This window comes from Ambystoma mexicanum, chromosome 6q (assembly GCF_040938575.1).
Source record: "Ambystoma mexicanum isolate Mex_15411 chromosome 6q, UKY_AmexF1_1, whole genome shotgun sequence".
In the NCBI taxonomy this organism is placed as follows: Eukaryota; Metazoa; Chordata; class Amphibia; order Caudata; family Ambystomatidae; genus Ambystoma; species Ambystoma mexicanum.
The window spans coordinates 1,380,194,258-1,380,219,213 of record NC_090937.1 but is presented as its reverse complement, the minus strand read 5'-3'; the positions used below and the strand labels follow the sequence as shown (position 1 = coordinate 1,380,219,213).

The 24,956-nt window shown below is 46.6% G+C and overlaps 1 protein-coding gene across 1 annotated transcript in view; it reads left to right on the top strand.

Annotated features, from left to right (window-relative positions):
• ACOX3 (acyl-CoA oxidase 3, pristanoyl) overlaps window positions 1-24,956 on the top strand; it is a 1,085,216-nt gene that overhangs the window by 674,944 nt on the left and 385,316 nt on the right. Inside the window, exon 13 of the mRNA XM_069632027.1 lies at window positions 11,966-12,079. Coding sequence (XP_069488128.1) covers window positions 11,966-12,079 — 114 coding nt within the window. The remainder of the gene's footprint in view (window positions 1-11,965; window positions 12,080-24,956) is intronic.

The following is a 24,956-nucleotide window of genomic DNA, read 5'->3' as shown; positions in this document are numbered from 1 at the left end:
AAATAGGAAACTAAGATGAGTGAAGAAACTACTTTGATATTAAAGTTGTGGATCTACATCTGACAAACCACTTGTTTAGCTGGATATTGAACTACTCCATGAGAACTTGAAGTGACCTGTAATGGATGGATCGTGCGATCCAACAACCGCGCCTAGACCAGAGAACTACTACCCGTTGAGTAATGAACTGTGAATGCAAGGTTCCCGGTTGCGTGAACTGTAATGGGTGGACTGTGTGGTCTAACAACTGGACCAAGACCAGAGAACCCGTATATGCTAACAAGGAAGTTTTCTGTTGTGTAATAAGGAAAACTACCTTTGGTGCATACCAAACTTGGGGACGGAAAACCTGAGTTGTAAAGAATTGATGAAACACGGTTTAAAGACAAAGCTTCAAGATACTTATTTTCATGCTATCTGTTAATATGGACCTTGGGGAAGGTAACACTGAGATGTGCGGCGCTGAAATTATATTGAACTTGGGGAAGGGTATCCTGACCTTTATGAAAGTGTGGAAGTTTTTTACTTCAAGTCCAAAAGAAGGTAAATTGAACATTGTAATAAACTTGTTGACATTTGGTTAAAAGAAGCTATAGAGTAAGCCTGAGCTGGAAATAGCTCAGAACTTTACTTTTGGAACACTGTTTAGTTTATGGTGGACATGCCTGCACATTATTTTGTCTTAGTTATGAGGGCAAGCGTAGGTTTTGGACACAGACAGACCTTTCCGTGGAACTTATTGATACAGGCTATCCTTAGTTTGTTTAGGAAGGGAAATAAAAGCATAGGGCACGTTAGTCCTTACTCCATTCTGACATTTTCTTTTATAAAAACCCTTTGTTATAAATTGAATATGTTGTCTGTGTCTCCTTACATGATGCCAACCTCACAGCTTCCTCCTTCAATGAACTTCGAGTTTGCGATACACTAGTGCTATGATGCAGCGCCAATCTGTATTGGAAAACTCTTTCCATCACAGCACGCACCCAATCCCCACCTGTTACCATTTATGGATAAATGTTCTCATAATCCTCTCCACTGTAGCATTTCCCTTTGGATTATAGAACGCTATTCTTGTATGCTGCACACCATTCTCTTGTAAAAACTCATCCGTTTCCCTTGCCACAAACTGTGGTCCATAGTCTGAAATGAGCTTGCGTGGGAACTTTCCACAATATGGACTTCAAAAACCGCACTATTCTCTATGCGCGGATTTCTCTCACTAGGCACATCTTGGGCCACTTAGACAACATGTCTAGCACCATGATTGAATAACTAACCTGGGCCCCCCTCGCCACCAGAGGACCTAGTATATCAACCGCCACTACATCCCACACAGAGATGGGGACATTCGCCAACTTCATTGGCTGCACCCTTGACCATCATCTTGTTACTGCACTGACACCCCTCGAATTCCCATAGTAACCGCCCCATATCCGCATCCAACCCTGGCCACCAATAGACCTGCCTGATCAACCCTTTGGTTTTACAGGCCCCTAAATGCCCCTTATGAGCAATTTCCATGACCATATCCCTCCTACCTTCAGGCACCACAACATGATGTCCCCTGACTAGGATCCTCTTTTCATGTACTTATTTAATTCTTTTGTCCTCCTGAATGCCTTGTATTCTTCTTCCACTTCATCATGTGGCCAACCCTCCTGCACAAATTCCATCACTTTTTTATATATCTCATCGCTTCCACAACAGTCAATCTAATACTTCTGACTAACCATCTTAGATTTAGTGAAACATTTGCCTTCTATGCCATTCATCACTTGTTCCTGCACTTCCTTCATGACACTGATATCCTCAGTGGCATTTCTATACAATGTGTCAGCCACAATATTACGCTCCCCTTTGATGCACTTCCAAATTCAAACCTTGTATTGCAGTTATCCAACAAACTATTCTCCTCGATATCCCTTCCAACCCCACAAATACATTTTGACTCCCTAAACACAAGCCAGTGCTTCCCTCTCCACAGCCGAATATCTTTTTTTTGCGCATCTTTTAATGTGGGCAACAGAGATAGTCCGTTTTTACTGGCATCCATGCACAAATACACTTCCATATCATCTTTTAAAACTTGTCAATATGGGGGCTTCCATTAAACTCTTCTTTATGGCTTGAAACTCCCTTTCACACCTATCATCTGAAATAAATGTCCCATTTTTCCTAGTTAACCTTATCATGCTCTTGTTTTTTTTCCGCCAAGTTCTTCACAAACTTTCCAGAGCATTCTAATGGCCCCAAAAATAAAGACACTTCACCTTTACTTTTAGGAACCTTCATTCTCACTATGGCCTCCACAGTAGCTTCCCTTCGGTTTTATACCTTGTTCTGATAGCTCATGCCCCAGCTACTATAAATTACTCATCCAGAAATTACATTTCATCAGTGATACTGTTAAACCCGCCTCACACAGTATTTTAAAAACATTCTTTAACCTTGCATCATGCTCCCATTGGTTCTTCCCCTTGTGAAAAACCTGAAGGCAACGGGAGGGCCATCATTTTTGAATCCCGACCCTGGGGGCAGACTAGCAAGGGAGGATCACCTGGGTGGATGGTTTCAAATGACCCCCTCCCAGACGTTCCCTTAACCTACTGTCAGCCAGACCCCTGGTTTCCTCAGAGACTATGTTTCTCTTGTCATAGTAACATCACGACAAAACACATAGACTCAAAAGAACTCTTCTCTTTCTTTGAATGTCCCTCTAATGAGGCCAAGTGAAGTCAGGCATTTACCTACAATCACAAACGCCGAAATCCATTTGAGAACCGAACTGGGTATACAAGGTGGAACCTATATTCACAAAGAGGATATGGAGAGCCAGGAAGGCAAGGGCGAATTCGATAAGGAGAGCAGACGGAATGGCGAGCAGCTGAGCAGAGGCTGTTGAGAAACCAGGCTTGAGAGAACGGGGCGCCAAGACGCTACAAGGCTGCAGCGGAAGCAGGTGAAAGTGTGGCAAGGGGGCCGTGTCTCCAAGAAGCCGAAAGGGTTCATCAAAGGAAGCCGAGAAGCTGGTTAATTTCTCTGAACTGCTCATTTCCCTGGACAGCAAGGCCACCCGGGAATGTCTGAGGGGCAGAAGGGGAGGGACCCTGAAGTCGGATAAAAGAAAGTGAAGGACACATCGCTTAAATACAACCAGTGAGTTCAAAGTGATGAGAGAGCCCGTTTTGTAAATGATTACAAAGTTACAAGGAGAGATACGCGTAAGAAGCGAGACACGTTGAAAGAAAGCTTTGATTGTTTGGAACTGTGATGAAACAAAGTAACAGAGTGGTCCTGTGGAATACCACATTTTTCGAAAGTCTCTGTGAAATGTGAACGCCAAGCCAAGTAACGCTGAAGGGAAATGCAAGTTGTATAAAGTTGATGAAAGTAGAAGCTGACGGGAAAGGCCGAATAAGGAAATTGATTGAAACGAGAGTCGGATGGAACAGAAATAAGTGAATAGTTGTTTAGACGAGAAAGTGGAACTTGTCATGGTGCTGGAAAGCACGTTCACGAAGGTATAAAATGCAGTGACCAGAATGCAGCAGTGTTGGAGTGGTCAGGCATAGGGATGAGTAAAGCTAAGCTGTTTGGAATGTCTTCGACATAATGCATTTGATGAAAGCAGGAAGTCTGGGGAAGGAAACCCCGAGTATCAAGAAGAAGAAGAAATGATGTAATGGGAATTACTAAAAGTTGAAAGTGGCAAGGATGAAAGATCCAGAAGGAAAATTATTAAAGCAGAACTGTGTTATGTTAGAGAGCATAGAATCAGGCGAGGGAATCCAGATAAAGAGAACACCAAGGTTCTTAGCCTCACAGGAAGGAGCAGGAAGAGGGCCCAGTCTTACTGGCATTAAGGCAGAGATCAATGGCAGCATACTATTCCTACATTGCGGCAGGACCGTCTGGTATAAGAGAAGGAGCAGAGGTGGATGAGGGGAGCCTGAGGAGAGCTGGGTGTCATTGACATAACACTGAAAGTTGGAACAGAATGTAGCGATGCAGTGGGCCAGAGGTTCCAGTTAGTGGTTGAATAGCCAGGGAGAAAGGTTGGACCCCTTGGAAATACCACACGTAGAGAGATAGAAGAGAGGATAGAAGAGAGGAAAGACCCCAGTTGGACTTGGGAGGGTCGGTCAGTGAGAAAGGAGGTCAACCAGGCCAGAGCCTGACCAGTGCTACCCAAGGTTGTCACGGAGGATATTGAGCAGGATGGCATGGTTGACAGTGTCAAAAGCAGAGAATAGATCGAGAAGAATGAGGACAGAAGGGAGATTAGAGTCAAGATTAGAGAGCAAGTCTTCATGTGTGTTCAGGAGGGCAGTTTCTTATGTTAAGGAATATTTTGATTAACCAGCCTTGCACATTTTGAAATCCAAGACATTCCCTTAGGGGTCAAAACAAAGGGGCTCTTACATCAGACAGAACACAGGGAGCTCGAGGTCTGTTGTGTTAATATCTGTCGTTTCTTGTCAAAAGTATTGTCTGATGAATAAATGCACTCTAAGAGGTGGAAATGTTAACATCACGAAAATTGTGTGTCATTATGAATTCAAGTTCAACATTTTAATTTTTTTATTGTTATTTTACTCAAGGAGTATCTTTATTTTTCAAAATTGATGAAAAACAATAAAATAATCCAAAACACAAAACTCTACATAAAATTAAAAGTGAAAATTGATCATAAAACAAAACAATCCTCATAATCATCTCTTGATATTTACAGTCACAATTATCACATTTCATAAAATCAAAACTATAAAAATAAATATATTTTTCAATCGAAGTGTACCATAATTAAGCTCAAGTTAGGTTGCTATATGTCCTGTATATTGCAACTACAATTTACTTGCAATTATTACTTTTTCTCGCAAACCTAAAGCATATAGAAAGTTGAGAATTGCATATCTAACCTTTTTTCTGGTAGTATGGTACTATAATTACCACATTCGGGTCAAGGTTAGATCACAGTAATCTTCGAACAACGGCTTTAAATGCATAACTCACAACCATAGCAATGTAGCACATTCTGTGCACAGATGTTTCAGTGATTCAGGTACCATTTTACAAAATTGACACTGTTCATCACTTATGACAATAAGTTTGCGTATATACAACTTTATGTGTGGGCCATAGATTCAAACGAAAATACAGGTAATCATCCCTTTGGCGTGGATTAGCGAATTTAGTTAGGTAACTTTCTGTAAAACCATACCGTTTCAGTGCAAGTGGATTAGCCATGCATTTTTGATATTTGGAACAAGCGCTCCTTGTCTGGATCCAGTCATATTCACATATACGCATTTTAGCCTTATCTGGATTTTCAAGTAATAGCTTTATCGAGATGCCTGTGTTGTTAATGATCTTTTGCACATGGCCTCGCCAAGTTACAGGAAATGCATCTTGCAAATTCAACAAATACACAATTATTATACATAGCAGACTAGTTTTTGCATTAGCTAGGACGCATTTGCGATAAAGGCCATGTCATTTCCACTTCTACATTGCATGCAATGATAATAGACCTAATTCATACCTTATATCGATTCAAATGCTGAGAGGTTTAATACTTGTTTACAGTATCCCCCTTCCAATCTCGACCAGTAGTTGTAAGATTTCTCTGATAGAGTTTCTGAACCATATAATATTACTAGAACACATTTTTGCTTGTAATATATAAGGATTTGTGAAATGATAAATTTGCAATATTTTGTTTTTATCACACGAGCTTGGGAAACGGCTGACAGCAATTTTTGTTTATGTAGATCAAAGGCACCATTCCCCTGTTGATTGATGACCAGGGTACCTAGATGTATAGGACAATAGTATTGTCAGGGGGGCATGTTGAAGTGGCCACTTATGTTTGGTCGTGCGTTGTTTGGCATTTCCAAACTGAATTACCTTGATTTTGGTTACATTAATTGATATACAATTTTCCAAGGCATACTTTTTTTTTTTTTAATATATATTTATTGCATTTTATAACAGTACAACCAGCAGGGCCTCAACAATACTTATCGAGCGCACCCAGCAAGGCTTGTAGTCCATTAGGAGTCTTGGAATACAATACCATATCATCTGCGTACAATAGAAACTTCACCTGTACTCCATTAATTTTTGGGGAGTCGGCTCTAATATTAGTAAAACAACATCCAACATCCGAAATAAAGAATTAAACATTGCAGATGCCAACAAACAGCCCTGCTTTAACCCCTGGGCCGTGTGTATTAGATCCGACAACAGACCCTCAGTAGATAATTTGACCTGTATTGAGGTGTCGGTGTGAAGATCAATCACCCATTGTAAAATGGACCATGGCCATCCTTTATCCATAAATTATTTATATAACAATTTGCGTGGGACACCATCAAAGGCCATGCGAAAAATCTACAAATGCAGTATATAGTGCCTGATGACGTTGCTGGGCCTGGAGCACAATACTGTTTAGGGTTATAATATTAACGGCTGTACCAAGGCCCGGTAAAAAACCTGTTTGAAAGGGGTCCCGATAATTGTTTGCATCTAGCCATAGTTAAATTGCCTCAGGATTAAACGTGAAAACATTGGGCCTGGGCAATCTAATAATGCGATGGGTTGATAAGATTTAGCTTCGTCCCTATTGCCCTTTTCAAAAATAGGAAGGATGATGGACTCTTTCCATGAACTGGGAATGTGACCCAAGGTTAAAGATAGGTCTAAATATCTGGTAAAGTATTTCTGCCCATTCTTGAGGGTGAGTCTTCATCATGCCATTATGCAGACCATCTGGCCCTACAGCCCGAGAGCAACTCAGATTGTTAATGCAATATAACACATCTTCTACTTCTAAAGAAAAAGCATGGCCTGTAATTGACCCAGTTGTATTCCACTCCAGGGCACTAAACGGGGAGGCGTACCGGTCTCGAAAGTAATCCTGCCAGACCTCATTAGAAATTGCATTAATTTATACAGCGCCTTGTGTTTTGGAGGTCGCATTATTCAAACAGGCCCAGATACCACTTGTAGATTTCCTTACGAGTTGTTTGAGTCTGTGCTCGTTGTCACATTGGTGTTGATGGTACCTCCGTTCCTTTAGCCATGCATTGTATGCCACTCTCAGCTGCTTTTTTACTATGATTCTGTCTATACTCAGTAAATACTTCAGGTTGCGAAGGTTCCATCTCAGTTGAGATTTACGATGTTGTAGTTCATGGTCAAAGGCATGGTGATGCCTGTTTTTAATACTCGCATGGGGTAGCCTATGTTCTTTGATTATTTGCACCAAAGTTACATAGCAATCCGAGCCATCAATGTGTGGAGAAGAAACCGACTTCTCAATTTGCGCTCTGAATTGGGACAATTTGTATGGATTCCAGCGTAGGCGATTACCACCATTATTTACTGCCACACTTAGCAAGTGGCAGTTTTTTTTGGATGGCCTTCGCACTCGCCGGAATCCTGCAACGGACATGAAGCATATTATGATCACTTAGATCTGACGGAATAACGTTCATTGACGGTACATATTTGAAAGAATTGCTGTAAACGAAAATGGTTTGCTGTTGACTTCTTCCCCATGTGGGCTGCCGTGCAACATCACCTCTGACTGCACCATTCAACATTACTAGGCCCCTTTCTTCCATTATTGAAGACCAGATCATTTCATCATGTGCAAATTCAAGGTCATCTTTAACAAGTAGATGTAGCTTCAAGTCTCCCATAATAAATGTATGTGCCAGCCCAGATTCCAGAAGTAACTTATCTAAGATTAGAAGCAAGAATTTGGAAAATAAATCTGCTATCACTGTTTGTTTGCTCCAATAAATATTAACAGTGGCAAATGTGTAGCGCCTCTGGTAACTTTTACCACTTGGAAGCAAGACAAAGGGCATGGGCATGAAACACTGGTTAGTCCAGAAGCCTTTTTCACTGCTAGTAATAACCCAACCATTGGACGACCCAGTAGTTTCCTAATAGCCAAGGTGGCAATAATCGTGTGGGAATCCCATATCGGTAATTTCATGAGACAGGTTTCCTAAAGCGCAATAACATCCTGTGTCCCCAAGCCATTCTCCCAGGAATTAATCAGATGCCTGTGACCACGTTCATTCCATGAGATTAAACTAATGTTTGCAGCAGTCTCGCACTGTTACGATCTAGCTTCATATGAATGCATTACTGAGGAGTAACTTGGAATATTCTGTACTTTTTCGGATGCAACCCTTTGAGTGGGATTATAAATCTTAATTGTTGGCTTCTCAACTTGTTGTGCAGAGTTCAGAGGAGCTTCTGTTAGTAAAAAGCCCAAATCAAACGGGGCCACCCTGGCTTGTCATAGCAGATTAGCAACCAGCCCAGAACCCATATAGATTCTTGCCTCTGTCAGGTCACGGCCATTGCTAAATTCCACTAAGTCAAGGTCTGATGTTATTAGATTTCTCAATGTTGATATCTCGTTACAGATGTTCAATATGCTTTTCTCTGTTAAGAACATATTGGGCACCTGGTAAGTCTCGACATTTCAGTGTGAAACAATGATGATTTTTTTGGCCATTTGCATTCTCACTGATAGTCTGATTTTTACTGTGAAAGTCTATGAATGCTGGCTGGATTTGAGTCATAGCGATAGAAGGACCTTCATCTCTTCTTTGAGACGATCTAGCATCTTTGAATAAGCAAGTGGGCCCCTGCAACAACGTGCTTACATCAGGTAAAGGTACACGTTGAGTATTGCTGTCGCCCTGTATTTTACCTTGGGTTTCAGCAATATAAGAGTCAATGGACCTCTTTACCAGATCCCTTATGTCCAGCGACGTAGGGGGGTCATTCTATTGCATGACATCAAGGTATCTGTTTGTATTAGTGCAAGCTTAGAAGCATTTATAGTTTGGAGAACAGGGTTTGTGATTAAGCTATTATGGCCATTGTTTGCTTGCAATTCACAACTAGAGGATGGCAAAATTGTGTAATACTGGTGAGAGTTTGTTAGATCTATCAAGGTCTTTTCTTTCAATGCAGGCCATGATGTCACTTTCTCAGAACGTTGGGCCAAAACCGAGTTAGCGCCCTGGGAATGTCTTACTTGCCCCCTGCAGTGAGTTTTGAGTTACATAAGAATTAATTGAGGCTCGAATTTCTTCTCTGAGAGAATCAATGGTTGGATACCCAGGATTTGTCACTGCTGAATCAACTGAGATCACTGGTGACATATCAGTGTTTTTGGCTTTAGGGTTGAGTGACACTGATATAATGGATAGCGTATCCTGTGGTTATTGTGTAATATGGTTGCGTCCTCCACCTGGAACCACTTTTAGAGAGTGAGCCACCAAGTCATCTAGAGGTTTGTATACAATGGGCGACTGGGTGATGATCTTTGTAACCACGGTAGGGGCCATAGCGACTGGAGCATCCTGATGTTTGGCTAATCGACTCACAGCTTAGACAATTCTTCTTGCCCTCTCCTTGGACTGTAATTGCTGAGTTTTCTTGGTAGGTTTCAATCTACTCTTGAGACCACCACCAGGAATAGCCGACAAGCTTGATTGACCTGCTGGTTTGTTGCCAGTTGGCAAAAACTATTCAAAAAGATTCACTTTCGTGGGTGACCCCATCTCCACTACTCGAGCAAGATCAGTGGGTTTGACGTTTAGGGGAACACCAGTACACTTTGGCAAATCCTCCTGCGCACTCTGAATTGCCAATTTAAGGCAATCATCAGCTAATAGAGGCATCTGGGTGTCCACCATCTCACTTACAGGCTTTGGTGGAATTAATGATGGTCTCAATTGTAATTACATTTCCAACAAGTTGTTCTAGCATTGTAGTTTGGTGACTTATTTACCCTTCCAGTATCTCGTATAGCTTTGCAACCACTCAATGTATTCTTAAGAGCGGGGCCTCCGGAAAGGAAAATCGTGTTGTTTGATTTTAATGTATGAAGAATTCTGATTCCTATGCTGCTTCTTGGAATCTAGATCGTCTTGGAGTTGGTGCAATGAAGGAAGGTGATTCATCAACAAAGTGGATGTGATTTTTGTCCTGTACTTCTGATGTTGTACTTTTCACTAGGCTTCTATCATGAGCTATAACTGTGTTGGGTAAGTCTTGATCGGGATGTGTAGAGATATTACTATGTGTGTGATCTTCATGGAGTTGTATTAAATCTCCTGAATTAGAACAGATATATAAGACGTCCTGGGTTTGGGGGCTAGAATTGTTTGAAAGATTCGTAAAATCTATTGCATCCTCATCAATTTCCCCTGCTAATGTGAGAAGTTCATGTGCCTTTTGCAGCTTGTTCTGTGCTGCTACTGAACACCTCACTGGCTCCATAACTTGGCAGGGACTAGTCCGCATCGGTATTTGGGTCACATTATTGGGCTGTATTTCGACAGCTGAGCATGCGGATACAAGCGTAGTGTCCGTTACTTCATCCAGCCCTGGAGTTACCCCTGTATCAACCTGGTTAGATTGCTGGAGCTCATTACTTTTAGGATGCAGAACGGACGCTGGAGCCATTTCTAATGACTGTATTTGGTGAGAGATTTGGTTAAATACTCGGGGCCATTGGTTCACTAGGCTGATCAGTTAGATCACTTGCCAACTCTGTATCAACATGAACCGCTTTAATACCAGTGTGTTCGGTGGAACAAAAGGTGCAAATGTCAGAGGTGATTGACATCGAGGGAAGTGTTTATCTTCTGAGGAGGTCAACTTGTTGTGGGGACTAGATATTTTGGCCGCCGCCATTTTTAAATGATTTATAGTAAGTGGCCGTGACGGTATTACAAGCGGCATGCCAGTTTTTAAGGTGTACTTTTTAACAACCATTGTGTTCAAGAGATAAAATAGTACCTGTAAAATAAAGGTAGTTAGTTGCAAGGTTAAACCGTACTTCAAGAGGAGCAGCTTCCGCCTCCCGCTGGACCGCTAGACAGCGAGACAGCAGGCAAATACACTTTGCAAAGTCACTTGTGTTCAACATTCATAGAACTAGCATGAACATTAACTGTGCGGGACGTGTGATAAGGTGACAGAATCCACCTTTTCCTTACCTTATTGTCACCAAATCTATAAACCGGTTTCGTGTTCCCCAATGTCTTTGAATATTTGTGAATCCTTTTAGAGATTACGCTTCTACCCATCCATCGTGTTTGCCTATCAGCGAGGCGGTCCCCCTGATAAGATTTGAATATTGTATGTATGAGGCCCAATCTGGTTGCATTCCTTTAGTTATGTGAACTCTGTACGCAATGTGCATTAAAAGTGCCTTTGCACAACACATATCTGTTCCACAATGAAGAATGAAAAGGTTCTCCTTTTAGCATTGTGCTAGTGTTTGTCATCTGTCGCTAGCAATGCGTAGTGCTAGTCTCGGCATCACTCATTATTTCACGGTGAGACTTTCATAAGCTAATGTTTTATTTTTTAGAAATGTGCTATTCAGACACATGGTATTCTGAAAAGAGGTTACCTCTCAGAAAAGGATCTATGGACATGTGTGGGGCCCCTCTGACTGGGGAGCAGAGCTGCATCCTCCTTCCTGCCCAGACTGAGTACTTTAGCAGTCTGCTCCCCTGTGTAGCTATATGCATGGGTGCCATCTTGTATTGGTATTCATCCCAACGTTACCAATAGAAGATAGTGCCAAGAATTCCACAATCCTGAGTTTCTGTCCGATCCCCACATTTGAAAAAGGTGCTTAGTAGCATTAACCACAGACTCAGTAATTCTTGTATGTAAGATTCCACAGAATACATTTGTAATTTGGATACAAAAAATGTGCATAACAGACCAAATTCAGTACTTCTATTGCTACTTAGAATGTGCATCAATTTAATTTTGTGTAGGACTGGCCAGAGTGTCTATAGTATAATCTGGAAATGTACAATATTATCTCTATTGATTTGATATTTAGCTTTAGTTTCTATATAGTGTAAACGCACAATCATGGATTTTAACATACATTTAATTTTAGGTCATGAAGTTGTTGAGACCCCTCTTGGATCAGTACATTTCCTGAAAGACTACAGTTCCATTCTTGGCCTACAATTCACAGCTTGCACCGTAGAGGAATGCGTGGACCCCGCAGGTACCGTTCTGCAAACACCTTTTGTGCCTAAAATGAGAGTAAAATGGTGGACTTATTTGTAATTATTTTTGTTGCAGTACTAATTCCAAAGTTTAAATATCTTTTCAAAATGCTGTAACCCACCCAATAATTGAGCCAATAGGTTCAGATAAAGACACACACACACCACCCCCCACCCCTAATTTGTTTTCTTTCTTAGTCTCACTTGGGGGCCATTGCTAAAATTCAGCCTCTGTATAGGGATGAGCCACTCCAGGATTAAGATAACATAAAGGCTTATTCGATCCACTCTTCAAAACCGCCATGCACTCTGACCGTTAACTGCAACTGCCACAGCAACGGTTTCCTTTTTTTCGAGTACAATTTTTTGCTTCATTACAGTGATTTCCTCTTATAATCTTGAATCTGGTGGTGATGGATAGGTATTCTTGCGTACGTCACCCGGTTGGTACTCATACAATGTGTTAAAGCGGTGGGCTTAGTTACCGAACTCCTGTTATTTTTTGCAAAATCTGTAAAGTTAATCTGCATGATCACTTCCAGACATTTTGACTGCAGTTAGCAGAGGAGGATGCTCCCAGCACCTCAGTAACCAACATTGGCAAAAACAATATGTCTGTTTTTTATAAACAGAAATGTTTTTGCTGGTGGAGCATGCCAGGGTGTTTTGTTTGCTAGTTTGTAAGATTGTGATTGGAATTTGTACATGTTTGTCTTGTGTTCCGTGATGGTGGATAGTGCACGGGGTTGTCCAGTGACGTGTGCTAGCCTTACACTTGCTCTCAATCAGGATCATAATCACACAATTTGATCAAGTGGGGAAGCTGACAACCTAACCGTTTGGGGATGAGCATTGCAGATGGGCCTTTTCACACCAAGGTAATGTCTAGTATATCGATTTCCCAGTATGTGTTTGATAGGCTTTATTGCCAGCATAAGGCTTTGTGTTTAGGATGATCTCTAATGATCACAGATGAGGGAACAGAGGTGCAGTACTGAGAGTTCTTTTTTAATGGCTTCACCATATTTGGCCATTGGGGAAGCTGGGAGACAGTGGTTGCCAAGAAAACACAGTTTGGAGTGGTAGTTTAAGTCAACGCTGAGGGGGATCATGACCGTGACCTGTAGGTTAGACAGGGATCCCTGCAGTAGGCACACTAAGCTCTCTTGCTGCTACTAGAACATATGAATTGCGTTTGTATGTAGAGGCCTTCAGCAGTTGCCTTAAATGACTGTATGGTTGGAGATATGTTATTTCTCCAGCATGGGGTCTGGCATAGATTCACATGCTCATGAATATTCCCCGTCGTCAGGCTGGGAATCCTCGGTAAAGAAAAAATCAGTATCAGTTTCGTTTCTGATCTGTCTTTCGTAGTAGTAACCAATCACTGATCTCTGCGTCATACTGACCACAGCCAATGACTGCCCTCTACCTAAGCCCCGCCTCTGGCAGCCATCTTCAGATTTTTACCGCACGTTCAAGTGTTGGGAGTCCTCGTGCTTAGCTCTCGAGCTTTTACTGCGTGTTTCGCGCTTTTTCAGGTGAATTTTTACATTTTTTCAGTTAATCGAGCCTCAAACTCCACCGTTTCTACTCCTGTTAACGGCTACCCGTTGCAGGATTTTCCTACACCCCTCAAGGGTGAAGATTTCGTCGAATCAACTTCTTGGAGGATTCCAGAAGATTTGCGGCCTACTTCGAGATGGCCCAGGATGCGAGTTCGTCGCACGGACCCAAGCTGTTTCGCAGCTGCCCTGGATGCGGGCTGCAGAATGTGTTTAAGGAAAACGAACATTCGCGATGCCTCTACTGTCTTCATGGGGACAAGACTCATACAGAGAAGGACTGCTAGTTCTGCAAGAACTTGTCGGAGCGAACCATGAGGGACCGTCGATCCCGTCTCGCAAGCTGGTTGGAGAAGGGTTCGACGGGTGAGAAGAAGAAGAAAGGGTCCGAGCGGGCTTCTAAGTCCTGTGCGGGCGCCCCGGCGACGGGGGCCCAACACCAGGCCAAGCGCCGCAAGTCCACTGGCTCCGGGAGCGCCGAAAGGTCAGGCTCTTCGGTCGCACCGTCAACCACGAGCCAACGCTCCGGTTCGGGGAAGAGAAAGTCCGAGACCCCGGGTAAGCTTCGGGAGAAGCCCCGTCCGATCTCGGAAGAGGGGGAGCGAGGCGTCGCCCCTCCCCCGAAGGAGAGGGCCCGGGACGCACCTAAGGTGGTGAAGGCCCCTACCCAGCAGGCGAAGGCCTCTATCGAGGCTATCGCTGCGACTCTGGCCAAGCCGGCAGAGACACCGCCAGCGGAGACCGCTTCCGGGACTAGAGTTTCCCTGCCGCCAAGGAGGGAATCCTCTTTTCAGCCCATCGTCGTGGCCGCCATGATGGAAGAAGCGAGGGGGGGCACGGTGCCCTCCTCGAGCTCGGAGTCAGCCTCGGAGGAGGAACTGACCGAGGCCGTGAGGAACCTCGAAGTCCAATTCGAGAAGGTTCGATCCCGTCAAGAAGATCCTCGGGAGATAACCGAGGATGACGACTATGGTGAGGAAGAGCAGCCTTCCCTTCCGGCGCAGCCGGATCCTAGGCCTCAGGATGGCTCGGCGGCCATTTTGTCTGCCATCCAGTCCTTATGCTCTGAGATAAGGACGACATTCCCACGGCCCAGGCCGGAGGATTCGCAACCTGGCCCGTCGGGAAGTCCTCAGAACAAACGACGGACGACCCAGCCCTTTCCTCCGCTCGCCCCCGTAAGGCCTACAGTTCCCTCCTCATCCTCCCACGAGTCGGGAGATGACGGTGCGTTGGACTCGATGACGGGTTCTGAGGGCGACGACGACGGAACGGGTCTCCCATCTCCCGTCGCACGGGCCTCGCCGCCCGATGAGATTGGCTCATTCCACGTCATGATCGCCAGGGCGTCCGAATTGTTCCAGCTCTACCCGGAGGAGCAGAAAAAGGAAGGTTTCCTCTATCAGCGCCGGGAGGCCAAGAGGAAGACGGTCATCGCGGTGCCCCTAATCGATGACATCTGGGAGGAGGGCCTGTCGGTTCTCAAAAACCCCTCCACAGCACCAGCCAAACGGGACCGGTACGAGAAGAAGTACCGGGTCCCCGAAACCGCTTCCCTGTGCCTCAGGGCCCAGCCAACGCCAGACTCGGTCGTCTCGGCGGCGGCGAAGAAGAAAGCGGCGGGGTCAGGAGCCTCGACGTCGAATTCCCCGCCGGATGGCGAGGGAAAGAAGTTGGACGCCATGGGGCGGCGGGTCATTTCGTCGGCGGCGACGACGATCAAAGCGGCCAACGCCCTGGCGATCGTGGCCCGTTACGACAGGGAGCTCTGGTTTAAGCTAGCCCCCATATTGGACTTCCTGCCGGACGACAAGAGGTCCGAGGCCCTGGAAATACTGCAAGAGGGCGAGGTGCCGTCGGACCACGCCATAACAGTGGCAACCGATATTGCTGATACCGGGTTCCGCTAGCTGGGCAACGGTGTTTGCCTACGACGACGGGGTCGGCTCCGGGCGACCGACTTCCGTCAGGACGTCCAGACCAGGGTGTTGGACATGCCGTTCGACGGCAGCAACTTGTTCGGGAAGGCGGTGGACGAATCCCTCCAAGCCATAAAATCGGACACAGAGACGGCCCGCGCCCTAGGAGCCCTTCAGCAACGACGGCCCTTTCGGAGCTCCGGAGGCAGACAGGGTGCCTCCAAGGGATCCAGCGGTGGCTCGTCGTCCTACCGCCAGGCGGCACGCTCCTCGTCTCAGGAGGCCTACAGGGTCGCGGCAAGCAGGGAGCGCCTCACTGCCATTGGCAAGGTGGCCAGGGCGGCAAGGCCACCACCTCCAAGCAGGACTGAACCGGCCATGGTCTCGGGCCCCCACCGAAGCAGCCCGGTGGGAGGCCAGCTGACAAACTTCGTCGGCGTGTGGAAGTCCATCTCCACCGACCGTTGGGTGCTGGATACCCTGGCAAGAGGACACTCTATCGAATTCCTGAAGAAGTGCCCTCACGTTCCACCTGTGGCCAGGAAGTGCGGGCGATGCTCAGGAAAGGCGCCATCGAGCTTGTCCCGAAGCGGCTCCGGGGCTCCGGGGATACTCAAGGTACTTCCTCGTCAGGAAGAAGACGGGCGGCTGGCGCCCCATCCTGGACCTTTGTCGTTTGAGCAAATACATCAGATCACAAAAGTTCAGGATGGTCACCCTCCAGCACGTACTGGGACAGCTGGAGGAAGGCGACTTTCTATCGTCGTGGACCTGGAGGATGCGTACTTCCACGTTCCCATCCTCAAATGTCACCGAAAGTTCCTCAGGTTCGTCGTCCAGGGACGCCACTACCAATTCAGAGCGCTGCCGTTCGGATTGAAGTCGACCCCCAGGGTCTTTACCAAGTGCCTAGCACCAGTGGCGGCGCAGCTGCGCCTGCAGGGGATTCACCTCTACCCCTACCTGGACGACTGGCTCATCCGCTCAAGGACGAGGGAACTCGCCGTCGAACACACTGCGAGGACCGTCCAGCTACTCACAGACCTGGGATTCGCCATAAATTACCCAAAGTCCCACCTGGTGCCGTCGCAGGTGGCCCTGTTTCTCGGAGCGGAGCTCGATACAGTGAGGCGCCTGTCGGCCCCGTCGGAAGAACGGACAAAGACCATTCTAGGCAAAGTGCAGCGCCTGCTTGCCACGGACGTGGCCAGGGTGAGGTCCATCAAGTCCCTCCTGGGGATGATGTCCTCTTGCATCTACCTGGTGCGCCTCTGCAGACTACGGATGCGCCCTCTCCAAGAATTTCTCGACGCCCGTTGGAGGCAGGCGACGGGCACCTTCGAAGACAGGGTCCCCCTCAACGAGGTGTTCTGGCAGGCGATTCAGTGGTGGGCGATTCAGTGGTGGGGCGTTCGAGCGCACCTCACGGCGGGCAAGGACTTTCAGACGCCCGCGTACCAGGAGACGGTGACGACGGACGCCTCCCTGAAAGGCTGGGGCGCCCACACCGGAGATCTCCACGCAAGGGGCCTCTGGCTCCCGGAGGAGAGGCTCCTGCACATCAACGTCCTGGAACTCCGAGCCGTGTTCTGGGCTCTCAAATCGTTCCTCCCGTCACTCAAGGGCAAGGTGGTGCGGATCTTCACGGACAACACCACGACAATGTTTTACATACGGAAGCAGGGAGGCACCAGATCCCCAGCCCTATCCAAGGAGGCACAGGATCTGTGGCACTGGGCGGTCACCCAGGGGATGTTCCTGGTTCCCTTCCACCTGGCAGGAGAAAGAAACACCATCGCCGACTCGCTCAGCAGGGAGCTGCGCGCGTGTCACGAGTGGGAACTGCGCCAGGATCAGGTGGATCAACTCTTCGGACGATGGGGCAAACCCCAAATCGACCTGTTCGCAACAGCGACGAACTCGAAGTGCAAGAGGTTCGCCAGCAGGTTTCCCCAGCCGAGAAGCATGGGCGATGCGTTCTCGCGCCCCTGGGATGACCTATACCTGTATGCGTTCCCTCCGTTGCCGTTGCTACTTCGACTCTTCAGCCAGCTCAAGAGGTCCCGGTGCAGGATGATCCTCGTCGCACCGGCGTGGCCGAGGCAGATCTGGTTCCCGGACCTTCTGGACTTGTCAACGTCCCCTCCCATCAAGCTGTCGGCGGACGCGGACCTTCTCTCCAGAGAAGGAGGCGCCATCTTCCACCATGACCCGGCGTCGCTGAACCTGCAGGCTTGGCTCCTGCAGCGCTAGAGTTTGGAGGCTGCGATATACCGGCCGATTGCAGAGAGGTTCTTGCAAAGGCCAGGGCATCCTCGACTCTCAAATGCTATGGTCATAAGTGGAAGAGGTTCTCTATCTGGTGCCGAGCACAGAAGATCAACCCCCTACGGATTACGGCCCCTCAAGTGCTGCCGTAACTGCTATCGCTGGCAAAGGCTGGGCTAGCCCATGCCTCCATTAAGATTCATCTGGCGGCGATCTCCAGATATACCAGAACCACAGGACGGACGTCCCTGTGGTCCCATCGACTGGTAAAAGTGTTTATGAAAGGACTGTTCCGGTCGTTCCCGCCGGTGAAGGCCCCGGCCCCGGCGTGGGAACTTAACGTGGTGCTGACCAGGCTCATGGGGCCCCCATTCGAGCCGATGCACTCCGCACCAATGAAGTTTGTGTCGTGGAAGACTGCGTTCCTGGTGGCCATTACCTCCGCACGACGAGTGGGAGAGATCCAGGCCCTATCCTGCAAGGCACCCTACTTGACTTTCCATGCCTCGAGGGTGGTGCTTAGGACGCACCCCTCCTTTATGCCCAAGGTGCCGTCGGACTTCCATCTTAACGAGCCCTTGGTGTTACCCGTTTTCTTCCCGTCTCCTTCGTCGCCGGCCGAGAGGACTTTGCACTCGCTGGATGTGGCTAGAGCGCTAAAGTTCTACGTGGACCGCACAAAGAGTTTCCGGAGGACATCACAGCTGTTCGTGAACTTTCGACCTGTGAATCAAGGGAAGGCTCTCTCGAAGTCTTCTATTTCCAGATGGCTCTCCGGCTGCATCATGCAGCCGGAGAGCCTGTCACCGGTTGGCTAACCGACCGCTGCCAGGCCGTCCGAGAGCCCATTCGACCAGAGCGATCGCTGCTACTACGGTGTTCTTATCTGGTGTGCCCCTGCTGGACATCTGCAGGGCTGCTACGTGGAGGTCGACGCACACCTTCACGAGATTCTACTGCATCGATCGGGATTCCAGGGAGGAGTCCAGGGTCGGCCAAGCAGTGCTGCGCAACCTGTTTGCTTAAGGTGAGCCTGGTGAGGAGGTAAGAGATGCTTAATGTTAAGTTTTTTGCATTGCTTAATGTTGAACCTTTTGCCACCACCCGTGGTTGTGCATGTGTGTACTGCTATTTATTCTTATATTCATGACCATGTGAATCCATGCCAGACCCCATGCTGGAGAAGGAACAAGTTACTTACCTGTAACTGTTGTTCTCCAGCATGGGTCTGGCATGGACTCACATGCGAACCCTCCCGCCTACCCCTCTGCGGCTCTTCACTTGGTCATACTGCCACTTCACGTGCTACCAAATCTGAAGATGGCTGCCAGAGGCGGGGCTTAGGTAGAGGGCAGTCATTGGCTGTGGTCAGTATGACGCAGAGATCAGTGATTGGTTACTACTACGAAAGACAGATCAGAAACGAAACTGATACTGATTTTTTCTTTACCGAGGATTCCCAGCCTGACGACGGGGAATATTCATGAGCATGTGAATCCATGCCAGACCCATGCTGGAGAACAACAGTTACAGGTAAGTAACTTGTTCCATACACCAGTATGTGATGAAGTAAAACTTTGAATTAAGCATATCCAATAGCAATGGGCAGCATTCCTTTCCATGATAGCTATTACAGAAGGGACCCACCATTGTCACGTTTATCCACAAGGATCAGGTCAGCTCAAACATCATTCCCTTTGCATGGGAACGGACACATCCCTAGGCTTGGGTCCAGTGAGCAATAAACACCCGATATGGGGACAAATTAAGCCACCCGAACTGCCCACGAGATACTATGCCCCTCTACAACTCTCCCCAGGCCCAGACCCTGCTGGATCCCGGTGCATCACCTTGTTTGCTGTGCCTGCAGACACTGCCAGTCTTGCAACACCCAGAGGGACTTAGAAGATGTAATAAAACTCCCTCTGCTTTCCATCCCAGGGCCACTGTTGGTGAAATCAGATCCCGATTCTGCAGTCTACTGGCACTAATCAGGGAGGCATCACACTAGTCAGAAGCACATTATGCTTCATGGGTCTGCTGATTGATAGCCGGGGTCATTGAAATGAGTGTACATTAGTTAAACGATAAAATAAGCTCTCTTTAGACAGGCCAAACATATGCTGCTTTAACACCAAGAAACTCTTGCTCCAAACTGTAAATGGAACAGGGTGCTGAATCATTTCTGGCATTTCTGGCAGTCATCATCTCGAATATCGTGAAGAATATCGTGTTAAATTTACAGGGCCCCAGAGGGCACGTAATGCCCTCTGGGTCCCTGTAAATTTAACACCCACCTTTTTTTATTTTTGGCCAATAGTTTCACCGTTTTTATTTTGGCCATATCTCCCAAGGATAATGCTAAAATTAGCAGTAGTCCCAAAGTTATGTGAAAAAACTGCAATTAATCAACGTTTTGAAATGTTTTGATTATTACAATCATTAAAAGAAATCCTGGCCATAAACACAAAAAGTATCGTCTTTAAAGGCTGGGTAAAGCCAGGACTCGGGCTGTGTAAGAGAAATGTGGCTTTTACTATGGGCTAGAAATCCAAGGCCACATGTCTGGCGCCACATCTTCCAGCAGAAAAGGATCTAGAAAGTTGATGGAGAAACTACATCAGCATCAAAATGGATCGACCATGGTAGATGTCCACTGCAACCCTCTCTAGTAAATGGAAGTGTGTGTACTCAGATTGTAGACTATGCAATGCGCGATGTTCCGTCCTCTCCATTCCTGTACCTATGACCATGCACGCTGCTGACCTGTTGGTCGATCACGTTTTGTACACTTCATGCACTCAACAAATGTTCCCATTACATGGCACTAGCATCCTTGTAAGTTCTAGAGCCAATTGGCTCATCAAAAAGACCCCAAATGCTACACTTCCCACTAGTCTCCACTGCGGCTCAGATACACGCTCCTAATCCGTCACCTAATGGTTATGTTTCCATATGATGAAAGTGTATCAGTGTGGCATCAAGACAGCAGCTTTGTCCCTGTTGGTTGTGCTATAATCAGCAGTCTGCATCCAGTTACAGAAAATGGTCCCCTCAGCTGGGCTGGGCTCTACATGTTGGGGCTTTTATCAGTGTGGAAGAGGAGTCAATGAGGACAGCCCAGGGGGAATGGCACATTGAGGAGGCAACTAGGTTTTAACATATCAAATGCCCATGAATTCTGCAAACACATTGAGCTGTCAAGTACCTGCAACATGTATATTTTTCCAGCTGGCAAAAGATGTTCAACTTTCAAATAGCTACTTGCAAACCTTACATTTGCGTCTTAATACATTTAAAGCTTTAGTTATGCTGCTTATCCTCTAGTGCTCCCCTTTCACCTGCACCGCTACAATTCTGTACATCTTGGTAATGCTCTGTGGTTTAGTAAATGCAGAATGTCAATTTGCCCCAAAGTGTGGAACCTCCGCAGGAACTAAGTTCTCTATTCACCAAACACCTTCCCATGTCTATGGTTAAAAGCAAGATCTTTCTTGATTGTTAACCACAACACTTTTACTAGACTTTCTTTGCGGTAGTGCCCGGTCAAGTCTATTTAATCACACTGTGGAAAGCAACTTTCTGTTCTGTTTTCCTTCAAGAGATGTACATGGGGACACCTGCTTCACAGTGCAAGGAGGTGATGCAAAATGTGCATAGTACCTGGTGCAAGACGTTCTTCCAAGGAAGATTGATTGGGCTCATTTGAATTCCTCCCCTAAGCCACATGGTTTGTCTGTTCCACTACATCTGTATAAGTGCTTTGGGTGCAGGCCACCTGGCTTGGGGGGGGGGGAAGGAACTCCTTGAGTAGAGAGTGACCGCCTAATAAATCGTGACAATTGTTATGTCCAGACTGGACTATGCAAACTCCATCTACCTGGGTGCTCCGGCCTACCAACTAAACAAACTCCAAAGAGTCCAAAATGCGGCTGTCAACCTGCTCTCCTTACCCTACATTGGCTCCCAATTGAACAGAGGGCCACCTTCAAAATCTTGGCATTACTCACTGAGTTGTGCACAAAGCCGACCACTTACAACTACAAAAAAGAAAATGCCATATCTCCCAACCCGCACCCTAAGGTCGTGCACAGCCCTCCTACTGGTGGGTCCTGCCTCCAATTAAGCCAGGATTGGAGGGTCCACCTACTCAACCCTGCCGCAGACACTGTGGAACTAACTGCCTCCCAACATTCGACACAGCTAAGACTACATGGATTTCCAGAAAGCACTCATGGCTTTTCCCCTAAATCATATAAGGGACCGGTTTGGGCCACTCAACCCAACACCAGGGGCCAGAATTGACTGCAACTGCATCAAGACGGGGAGATAAGAACAGCTGGGACTCGGAAGCAGATTCCAATGACTAGTCCATTTCAACGCTACAATAATTCTGACCATGCCATCCTAACCTTGATACAATCTCAATGCCCAAGACACAACACCAATGCTCTTACGCTATGACTGGGCTCGCTCAGTCCTAACAGCACCCCCTCAGCAAACCTGTGTCCTAACAGCACTTATGTTCTTCACCTGGAGCTGACCATTATCTTCCTCCGAGCATGCACTGCATATTCAGTCCAGGAGATGACAACCTCTGTCAATCTTACTATCTACAAATCAATGCGCAGAACTACAAACCTAGAGTGTAACTGCATTTATTTTCTAAACAATGCAATTAGGCCTGCTCTTGTTAACCTGTATCAATCTCGCTCACCTGAAAATGAATGCACAGAAATACAATAACAGCACTTATGTTAAAAAATAATGGCTAGACCAGATCACATCATCCATCAGGCATACAAGGTGGTCTCTGATCAAGCCATGCTACCCTGACCTGCTTAGGATCTTATCGAATGAACTCCGTGACCCAGGGCGCAGTATCAACCACGCTTGGTTAGGCCTGCTCTAGTCCCTGCAGATATGCACTATGCTCCCGATCCAGGGAGCTCTCAAAGCTCCCTGAAGGGACAATAATGCAATACAATTCCACAATTGAAACCATAAACCATGTCCGGATTGCCCACCCACCTGCTACAAACTGTTACCCGGAAACTGGGAAATGGCCCACTAGCACTTATAACCGAGCTTCTTAAAAAGACTTACTCTATCCCACCTCATAGGACGACGCTCTGAAGCAGGCGAGGGATCTGACAGAGAATCTCTTTCAGAGAACCAATGCTCCTCCAGAATAGACACGGTCAACTCAGTGAACAGTGGAAGGAAATCAAAAACAGGGGTTTCCAATGAATCCGTACCGACACTCCCACATACCAATATGCTCACTCTCTCCTCTACACCAATAAACAATAGAATGCAGCTATACCCCTTGGTCAATCCGGCCTCGCTGCACACATACCTACTCACCTCCATGAACACCTCAACAGCCTTTAGAATGCAACTATTCCCTACGAAACAAATCCGCCTTGGTGCACACATGATATCATTCACAAGAGGCACCACTGGCAGAATGCAGATCGAGGTCAATGGCCTTGCTGCACACATTCTACTGACCTCACACAACCATAGCACCACACCTACCATTAGAATGCAGATACACATAGCACTGGCTGCACACATACTGAGTGCACCCAAGCACTTATACTACCCTTCTCTTTACACTACCTGGACTACTGTCTCTGATGGCGTTCAACCCACAGCACTTTGAGATTATACCAATGGTATGTAAGGCGCTATGCAAATGCACATTAACATAACATGTATACAGAGTTCCATGACGAGACAGTGTTTCTTAGCAAACTCGTCTAAGCTGACCCTGAAAATGGGAGCTCATCGTTAATGTTTAGCTTTGACTACTTGTTTTAATCATTGTTCTTGTTCATGATTTTTCCTATTCTTGCCTGGATGGAACCTAGTTATGGGCCTTAATCATTGACTGCACTACAGGCATCAGAGAGCACACCATCTGTACATATATTCACCCTGGTTGACCTTCTAAGGGCCTTACTCATCATAAATCCCTTGTCTGGGTCCCTCATTTCATTCCCTCCAGGTGAGAATCGTGCCTTTGTTCTACCCAACTCTGCATACTACTTGTTGCATCGTGGCACCCCATATCTGATAAGTATTGTGAGAAACCAAAGGGTGTCTCACCCACTAGTCCTTGGGGACTTGACATCCAGGTGGCCAGGACATGGCCATGGCTTTTGGATCCAGTTCCTGGGGTGGACCAGTTCAGGAGGATCACCTGGGGGAGGGGTCTTCATGATGGAATAGGGATGAGACAGCCGGCACTATGACGCAGTATTCCCCCCTATTTTGTTTATCCAACTCATCCTTTATTTTAGGATACTCTGAAGTCCCAACGCCCCCTCCCTTTCTACACAAACACTGGGCCATGGAAGAGGATAACTGAGAGTAAGAACATTAACTTTCACACATCGTATTGGCCATGTCCCGCTAATCGGGTCAGGCAAAGTCAGACACTTAATTCTAAGTGCATACACCTGCTACCAATTAGCTCTCCTTTCACGAATAAAAGGCAGACCCCAAAGAGACACTCTGAGCAACATGGAACACGAGAATGAGTAGGGCTTCCAGGACCAAGGCAAACCTATTGGAGCAGAGCGACGGACCAGGTCATTGCCTCCGAAAGGATGCGAGAGACATGTGGAGAAGGCCAGATATCGCAAGTGAAAACCTCATTGTGTTTCAAGGACTCCAGAAACCCTACCGGGTGAACGGCAGTGTTGGGGAAGCGAGGCCAAGCCTGTGGTACTAACCTTGACTCATGAATTGGAAATTGTAAAGCAAAGAAGAAATGCACACAGCCGGTGAGTTGGTAAGCGACCTGAAAGACCAGTGTGTGTTAACGTTTGAAATAGCAAAGTTTTATTATAAGTGAAGGCTGCACGCGTGTGTATGAGACGCGAGGAAAGGCAGACCTGTAAATAAACTTTGAAGTAAAAGGCAGCTGCGAGTTCACCAATACTAAGTAATGCAGTGGTCTGGCAAAAGGAATTAGCCCACTCGAAAGTCTCTGTGAAAGGTAAATTGTTTGAAGCAAGAAAACGAATATATATCAAAAGTGATATGGAAATGTTTAACTCCTAGAAAGGGGAAAGTAAAAGTTGAACTATACATTTTGAGTCAAAGTGGTCCTG